General features: G+C 29.1%; 2 protein-coding genes across 2 annotated transcripts; one reads left to right on the forward strand and one right to left on the reverse strand.

Moving 5' to 3' along the window:
- Window positions 1-168: 168 nt before the first annotated feature.
- LOC149033404 (uncharacterized) lies at window positions 169-1389 on the forward strand. The gene is given in 3 exon segments (XM_089179742.1): window positions 169-181; window positions 249-919; window positions 921-1389. Coding segments are annotated over 3 exon segments (1116 nt in total). The 3' UTR covers window positions 1353-1389.
- Window positions 1390-1870: 481 nt separating this feature from the next.
- Window positions 1871-7892, reverse strand: LOC107070869 (uncharacterized). Its single transcript, XM_089179501.1, has 4 exons — window positions 7101-7892; window positions 6786-6944; window positions 2563-2666; window positions 1871-2491 (listed from the first exon to the last, which is right to left on the reverse strand). The coding sequence occupies exons 1-4, from the start codon at window positions 7669-7671 to the stop codon at window positions 2186-2188; spliced, it is 1140 nt and encodes a 379-aa protein (XP_089035627.1). The 5' UTR covers window positions 7672-7892; the 3' UTR covers window positions 1871-2185.
- Window positions 7893-8667: the final 775 nt, after the last annotated feature.

Consider the following 8667-nt stretch of genomic DNA (forward strand, 5'->3'; position numbering starts at 1 on the left):
AATTAATGATACTATAAAAAAAAAGTACCATAATAACGTTTATTTTAACGTGACGCGAGAAACGAATGAATTTTTTATTAAAGCCAAACACACAGCTTCTTATCGTTTATATTTAACTTCTACAATTAACATGTATCCTCAGTTAACCTTAAATATGGATATCTGATAATGAATAAAACAGGTGGGTTTTTAATAATTTGAAACATGAATTTTAATTCCTACGTCAAACCCATGCTATTTTCAAATAGAGTCTTTAAATTTGGACGGATCCAAAAATCCAAGACAAGCCAAACCGAAGGAAGAGAAAAAGAGCATTGACACGCAAAAAGTGGAAAAAGACGCTGGTGAAGTTAAAAAAAAGACGAAACGTGAAAAGATTCAATTATGGTGTGGAAAAATTTGCGGAAGAATGAAAAAGAAGAAGGAAAAGAAGAAGAAGAAGAAGAAGAAGAATAAAAAAACAACGCAAAAAGAAGAAGATGAAATAAAAGATAAAAAGACAATGCAACAAGAAGAAGATGATATAAAAGATAATACGACGAAGGAAAAATCTAAAATGTCAACAGATTCTAAAGATAAACGTGCCAAAAAATTATGGAAAAAAACAAAGAGGACAAATTCGAAGGAAGAAAATGCGAATTCTATTTTGAAGGAAAGCAAATCTGTTACGTCAAGGAAGAAAGAGAAAGGACTTCAAATGGGTAATTATTTGGAATCGAAAATATCTTCTGCCGAGGAACGAAAACAATTGAAAGCTCAAAAAAAAGCAGAGAAATTACGTAAATCGAGAGATTCGTCGCGTTTAGAAAAATCAGTTTCTTACGCTAGCGATGATAGAAATAATTCTCAAAGCGAAATTAGCAACAATCGTGAAATATCAATGAGAGATATAACGAAAAGTTGTTGTTTCCTATGTACCGAAAAATTCATTAGCCATTGCAGCAGCTATCGGTCCTAGACCAATTTGTTCTGATAAAAGTATTGACGCAAACGAAACGGAAACACTCGATAGAAGTTGCAGTCCGATCAAATTACCTGTTCACGTTAGAACGATCAAATCATCAATACGAATTAAAGTTAAAGATACGTGTACGTCTTATGCAAAAGTTGACACAGCTAAACCATGTAAACCACCTAAACCACCTAAGCCACCTAAGCCACCTAAACCACCTAAACCACCTAAGCCAAAGAAAACGAAAAAAAGTAAAAAATTTCGACTTTTTCCAAAAGCTAAACATACGGTTTGTCCTGTAAAACGTACGGTTGGTTGTGTTACTGAGGAATCGTTAAAATCCAGCAAACCAAACGAAAATGAAAAGCGTGAGCCTTGTTGCAAGGACAAAGCGGTTTAATTCGTATTAATAATTTTGTTTCTTATCAGAAAAAAATAATTACTTTATAAGATACAGTAATCAAGATACCTTAAAAAAAAAAAAAAAAAAAAATTAGAAAAACCTGAAGAAAATAATTAAATATAATAATTTGATCTGTCATTGAAAATTTTATCATTAAAAAATAATACCACGGATTACGTTTAATTCTTTTATCGACAAATCCTTTGTAAAAGTTTTTAATCCAATCGTATTTTGTTCAGTGGGTCAACCTGAAAAATATGAATTACGGTTTAGTAAAGTTTAAATCAAATAAATAATGTCACTCCGGTGTGTTTCAATTAGTTTCTGAGCTCAGTGATAGGATCTAGGATCTGAGGTATTTGATATAGCTTAAATTGCTCGGAGGTAAGCAATAATCCTTTGAGCTTTTCTCTTTAGAATGGTAAATATAGAAACTATCTTGGAAAAGTATCTTCGAGACGTTTCTCGATGTTTCTTCACTCGATTTGAATGAATTCTTATAAACGTGTATCAAATATTATATTACGATAATTTATATCTCAAAAAATAAAAAGAACAAATTTTATCTATACATTTTTCTATCGTAAACGTATATCTACATATATATATATATGTTTATTACCATAAAGGATTTATGTACAAGTTGAAAAACACTGGTTCTTCGCGAGTGTTCAATTATTATCTTAATTATAAATCTTGATCACAAAGATGACGATGAGTCTAAAAAAAAAAGTAATAAAATAACGATTTGTAATGAAAGCTAATAAAATTAAAATGAAAATATAAAAAAAATAAAGGACATTTTTGAAGAAGAAGTCAATGAATTTTGTTCAAACAGTATCGGACGATGGTAATACAGGACGCTGTTGTATCGTTGTGACGTTGCTGTTGGTATCATCCAGCGAAGGGTTCGCAAACATTAAGGGTGCAGCGTAATAGGGTAACAAAGGGTACTGATTTGGTGGAAAATATGTTGGTGGAAATAATCCTTGTCTCTGTGCTATCTTCAGTCGAGACGTCAATTGTTTCTTCCATTTTGTGCGACGATTTTGAAACCAAGTTTTGATTTGTACCTCGGTCAAATTTAATGATTTTGACAATTCCATTCGTTTGCTCACACTTAAATATTTGTCGATCTGTAAATGATATCAGAATGACAAATTATTAAATGAATTAATTATTAAAAAAAAAAAAAAAAAAAACGTACCTTAAATTCTGCTTCTAATCTTTCCAATTGTTTAGCACTGTAAGCTTGTCTTGGTTTTCTATCGATTCCCGGTTTTCTTGAACGCCTGCCATTAGGTTTTGGTGCTGAAATAAAAACACGTGGGATTTTTATTTATATATATATTTTTTATTTTTTTTTATTTAAAAGCAAACCATTCGCGAAGAAAGTGTGAACGAAGAAGTTGTAAGGATAAAAAAAAATAAAAAAAAAAATAAAAAAGATAAGTAAAAAATAGCACAATTTTGAGTTGGAATATGACAGTTTGGTACTTCCTTCAAGATTTATCGTAGTGATAATAAAAATTGAACATATTGTAATCGCGTATCTTAATTGCTTGGCAAAGTCCCCTACGTGCTTGTACTCAATTACCACTTTCACCGGCTCCGCCCTTCTATTCACGTTAGAGACGCTCGTCTAGAATTACAAAACGTGTTTCTAAAACATACGGGATTGTTTGATGAACGCGTGACATCTTACTGTCAACATTATACGTCTCTGAAATGTACCAAAGAGTTCGGCAAACAGTTTATACCGAGGAACGTTTGTGTACGATTATCATCCTGGTGCAAAGATCTACCTAGGATTTCCGTTCAAAGTAAAAACATATTTCAACGATATAAAATATTGTAATGCATAATTAGTTGCAGTCAAATAATCAAACTGTTGTTAGACTATTAACGACAAAACAAGTTACAAACAAGTATTATTCTCCATGTTGTTTTTTTCTATTCTCATCAAATATAATAAAAGGAAACAACTAAAAGAAGAAAAAAAGAAAAATCATAATTTTACTGATATTTATTTTTAGGAATCTTAACTGTTGTATTTTCTCATTTGTTGTTTTTTTTATTCTGTTTGATCTCTTATTAGTCAAACTGGCCCTTAGACGACGTGCCAACCAAATAGATGTTCCTTATTTGTTCTACACCTTTTAGCCTTCTTCTTTTTCTTTTTTACGAAAATTTTTTCGGTATAATTTGTATGATTGGGGTAAAATACAGGGGATGAGAGAGATACAAAAAAAATTTTTTATCATAGTTTTATATTCCCTTTTCCAACTGGAGTAATAATCCAAAGATATTGTCTTATTGAAGATAGTGACACATTTACATGGTGTTGCTTGTCCGATTTCTTAAACACGCGATCGAGATAAAATATACGTTCACAAAAGATTTCATGATATATGACCATTAGACTTGATTTATGAAAGATTTTAGCAAACTCTTGTATCAGATGATTTACACTTTGAAATCTTCCTAATCGATCATTGTGAATTAAATGTAAGTAAATAAATATGTCAGATTTTTGTTTCTTTAAGATGCAAAACATGCTGTGTGTGTGTGTGTGTAAATTGGAAATATGAAAGATAAGTAATTAAATTAAAAAATATTATATCTCTTCTTAGTATTTGTTTTTTTTTTTTTTTTTTTTTATACTGTGCTCGTAAGTAAAAGTATGTACGTGCGTTGCAAAAAAAAAAAAAGAAAAAAAAAAAGAAGAAAAAAATAATGTTGAAGGAGTAGGAGAAGGAGAAGGGTACAGCTGTGGTATTTCTTGGAAGATGAAAGACTGTGAGAATGGCCGAAAAAGAAGTCGTACGTTGAGTTGACGAAGAAAGAAAACCGGCGAGAGCAAGATTTACGAGTGGACGAAGACATTTAGCACGTACGCGGAAGATGGTTAGAGCAATACAGGTTGATAAATGGGTACCTAACAGCATGGCGGTTGTTGTTTGTCAGAAATTTGTTTTAGATGAAACTCTCAATTGATTTTGGGAATGAATTAATAAATCTAATAATTAATACAAACATTCAACACTTTTTTCTTTCTTTATTTATTTATTTCTTTCATTCTTTCTTTTCGTTTATTTTATTTTTAATTAACTGCCCGTTTTAAAACAACGTTCTTGTGTTCTTGTGACTTACACTGTTGTTGTCGAATTAATTAATAAACATTTGTTAGATATTTTAAACGTTCAAATTTTACCTCGATCAAATAATTGTTAAATAAATTGTTGCTTGATTTACTTTTAATTCAAATTTTTCTATTTTATAATAACGTTACAAATTATTTTTTATTTGAATTAATACAAAATAGGAGAAACATAGTTAATTGTTTTAAATTTATATAAAAACAAATAAAACTACGTGCGAAGTATATTATTTATCATTTATTAATTATAAGAATATTTAAAGTTATACTTTATTCGATATAAATTAAAAAAAAAAAAAACTAAAAACTATTCTTTTAAGTTAGTTCAAAAATTAATATAAGTTGTTGATAATATAAAATATGGTAAAAAAAAAAAGAAAAAACGAGATTATCGTTGATCAAAATTGACGCTAAGAAATAAAATAAAATAAAATAAAATAATTAATAAAATATTTAAGAATTTATTGTTATAGTATTGGTTAAACAAGGTAACAATAATTGTTCGTGTAACCAAATATAGAATATATAAATAATAGAATATTATTCGATATAAATAAAAAAAAACTAAAACTATTCTTTACAGTTAGTTAAACATTCGTATACGAAATAAACGAGATTATCTTTGACCAAAATTGACGAAGAAAATAGTTGGTAACTAAAATTAATTTATTTAAAAAAATATATTGTTATAGTATTGATTAAACAAGGTAACAATAATTTTTCGTGTTACCAAACATAGACTATATAAATATAAAATATAATAAAATATATAAATAAAAATAAGAATATATAAATAAAAGAATATTATTCGATATAAATAAAAAAAACTAAAACTATTCTTTAAAGTTAGTTAAAAATTTGTATACGAAAAAAACGAGAATATCTGTGACCAAAATTGTTGAAGAAAATAGTTGGTAACTAAAATAAATTTATTTTAATAAATATATTGTTATATTATTGGTCAAACAAAGTAACAATAATTGTTCGTGTTTTCAAATATAGAATATATAAATATAAAATATAATAAAATATATAAATAAGAATAAGAATAAGAAGATATAAATAAAAGTATAGGTGATAAATAAAATAAAATTCATTGAAGAATAAATTGTTATACTATTGGTCACACAATATTGTAAATGACGATTGTTCGTGTTACCAAATAAAATATATAAATATAATATAATAAAATATATAAAATATATATATAATAAGAAGAATAAGAAGATATAAATAAGAGAATAGGTGATAAATAAAATAAAATTCATTGAAGAATAAATTATTATACTATTGGTCAAACAAGGTAACAATAATTGTTCGTATATCCAAATATAGAATATATAAATATATAATATAATAGAATGCGCATGAATAAGAAGAATAAGAAGATATAAATAAGAGAATAGGTGATAAATAAAATAAAATTCATTGAAGAATAAATTGTTATACTGTTGGTCACACAATATTGTAGGTGACGATTGTTCGTGTTACCAGATAGATATATAAATAGGTGTTTCGCATTTAACCGTTAACGCGTTAGAGAAACTAGGGAGATGTAACACGTTGCTCGTTGATGCGGTGTTCGCGTGTCGAAAAGCTCTTACCTTAGGTGCCTCCCGTAATATCCAATATTCGTTTGAAATGTGAAAGAGCTCTACGATCTTTCACAACCCCCTCATCCTTCAGCCCTTCTTCACCCCCATCCCCATCATCACTAGCAACACTACTATTACCACCACTACCAGCATCTACATCCCCCATCTCTTTCTTTCTTTCTTTCTTTCTTTCTTTCTTTCTTTCTTTCTGTTTTCTCACCATTGTTCGAGAAAATAGAATTACAGCGATAAGTTATTACGAACGGGTAATTAGAATTCTTTGTCGTGGATAAATGAAACTACAAATAAGGATTTTCAAATTATTTTAAATGGTAACGTTCAATTTGAAGGTTTAGAATTTCTATTTAACTCTTATTGGTCATAAGTCACTTTGAAAATGACTTACAAATCAAAATGTTTTAATTAAATAATTTATACATTTGTAGTACTCTTTCATCAAAATAAAATAAATAAATTCTAATAAATAATATAAGTTATTCCAATAATATAATATCAAACAATATTTTGTTGAATATTTAACCAAAACCACACTATTATAACTTATGTTAGTGAAAATCATCAATACAAACATCTGAACAACCGATTATTACTTATTTATAATAAATATTAAAATAATTATTTCTAATAGAGAAAAAAAAAGAAATAAAATTTTACCTTGAAGACCAAAAAGTTGAGCAGGTTTAGATTGTGCGAACCAACTGCTGTACAAGAGGGATGCAGATGCCAATGAAGTCGTCGTGTAACTCGAATGATCCGAAAGGGTTCCATCGGTGTAAGGTATAGCTGTGTGGGCGTACAACATACCACTAACGTCTATGAAAAAACAAAGAAATAAATAATAACAATAATAATAATTAAAAAAAAAAAAAATAAATGTAAAAAAAGTAAAACAACACACAGGGAAAAATGGAGGAAATAAACAAATTAAAAAAAACAAATTCAACGGGTAACAAAATAATAAAAACGTACTTGAATGTGTAGCAGGAATAGCCGTAGGTCTGACAAATTGTCCTTCGATAATTTTGTCATTATCCTTATCGTTATCCTGTTCGTCTTCCTTATCGATGTAACAAATTTTATGAAAATTTCTTTCCTCGTCCCTTTTATTATCGTTTCTCGTAGCAAGTATATTTTCAATGGTAAATGCACTGGAATTTCCATTGACCGGTGACACGTTTATTCTATCTATACGTTGAGTACTATGACGATTATGATGATGATTATGATGATGATGATGATGATGATACTCTCGATAACTTTCACTGCTAGAATCTGATGCATATTCCATCGTCTCCGTATGATGATTACTCGGTGATTTAACAACTCGTAGTTCGATATCCTCGGTTTCACGTTGATGGTGATGCTGACGATGGTGATGATGATGGTGATGATGGTTGTGGTGATCGTGCAACGTTTCATCCTCGACAGAACTAACATCGTTGACATTCTGATGCGATCTGACTCGTCTCAAATCGCAAACATCATCGTCCAAAGCCTTCTCATCTTGGTTCTGACAATAATCCATTTTGACAAATGTCATTTAACTGTTTACTCTCACCTATTCGTTTAACATTAACTCAAACATATACACTGTTTCATTTGTAATTTTCCATTATTATATTTTACATTCAAAAATGCATTTCAATCTTACGTTGTTTTCTTCTTCTATTTGTTACTGTTGTTGCATTAAATTAATTAATTTCATTAAGCTTTTTTTTTTTTTATACTAATCACTTATTATTAGTAACCATAAACCGTTCCAATATGTGTCACCATATCAACATCTAATCTCAAACTAATCTCCTCCTTTTAGTGTTACGAAAGCGAGTACTTCCGAATGTATGACAGGTGGCACGTGCCCGTGGTCCAGAAGGACCTCCCAACATCCCCACCATCTTATTCCCCAAGGGAAGGTCATCCTCCTGGAAGGAGGTTGGTGAAAAGTCTCTCCCCCTTACTATTTCTTACCCCTTCCCCCTAATTTACTATACAATACATATATTCTTATCTACATATATATATATTTCAGAAGAAAATGGTAATAAATTATTGGAAAAGGATTTGTAATAACATTTTATCCTATTATCAAATAATTTTTATTATTATTAAACCATTAATCGGATATTTGTTGTAATTATAATATTAACGAATAATTTGTAATGAAATGTTTAACTTTTATTTGGAAAAATCAAATTCTGAAGGAGACTTTGCAATGGAATGCAATCTTTGCAATTTGATTGGTAAATGAATAATTGAAGTTTGATCCAATTAATTAAAATGATAAAATTAATGACGACAAAATGTCTTAAATGTTATCCATTTAAAAGGATATTTGGACCAGGTTACATGAAAAGAAAAAAATATCCCAACTTAAACTCAGTAGTAACAACACGCCTTCGAATCTCGAGAAAGAATTCATCGAGGTTTTTAAAGAACGTTGTTGGTCTCCGATTGGTCCAATAGGCGCATGCTCCAAACATAAACGTCCGCCCTCTTCGAATACCCTATCTCAAGGATTTCTGTCAGCAAACTGATG

The sequence above is a fragment of the Polistes dominula genome, unplaced genomic scaffold (assembly GCF_049000335.1).
Source record: "Polistes dominula isolate Pdom_NZ unplaced genomic scaffold, Pdom_raw_medaka contig_27, whole genome shotgun sequence".
Taxonomy (NCBI): domain Eukaryota; kingdom Metazoa; phylum Arthropoda; class Insecta; order Hymenoptera; family Vespidae; genus Polistes; species Polistes dominula.

What these genes read in the sequence shown, in the direction of transcription:
- LOC107070869 (XM_089179501.1), bottom strand. Translation starts at nt 7,671, where the DNA reads ATGACATTTGTCAAAATGGATTATTGTCAGAACCAAGATGAGAAGGCT. An exon ending in TATTCCTGCTACACATTCAA is followed by an intron (nt 6,945 to 7,100) that starts GTACGTTTTTAT and finishes GTTTTTTCATAG; the next exon opens with ACGTTAGTGGTATGTTGTAC. An exon ending in GATTAGAAGCAGAATTTAAG is followed by an intron (nt 2,492 to 2,562) that starts GTACGTTTTTTT and finishes TATCATTTACAG; the next exon opens with ATCGACAAATATTTAAGTGT.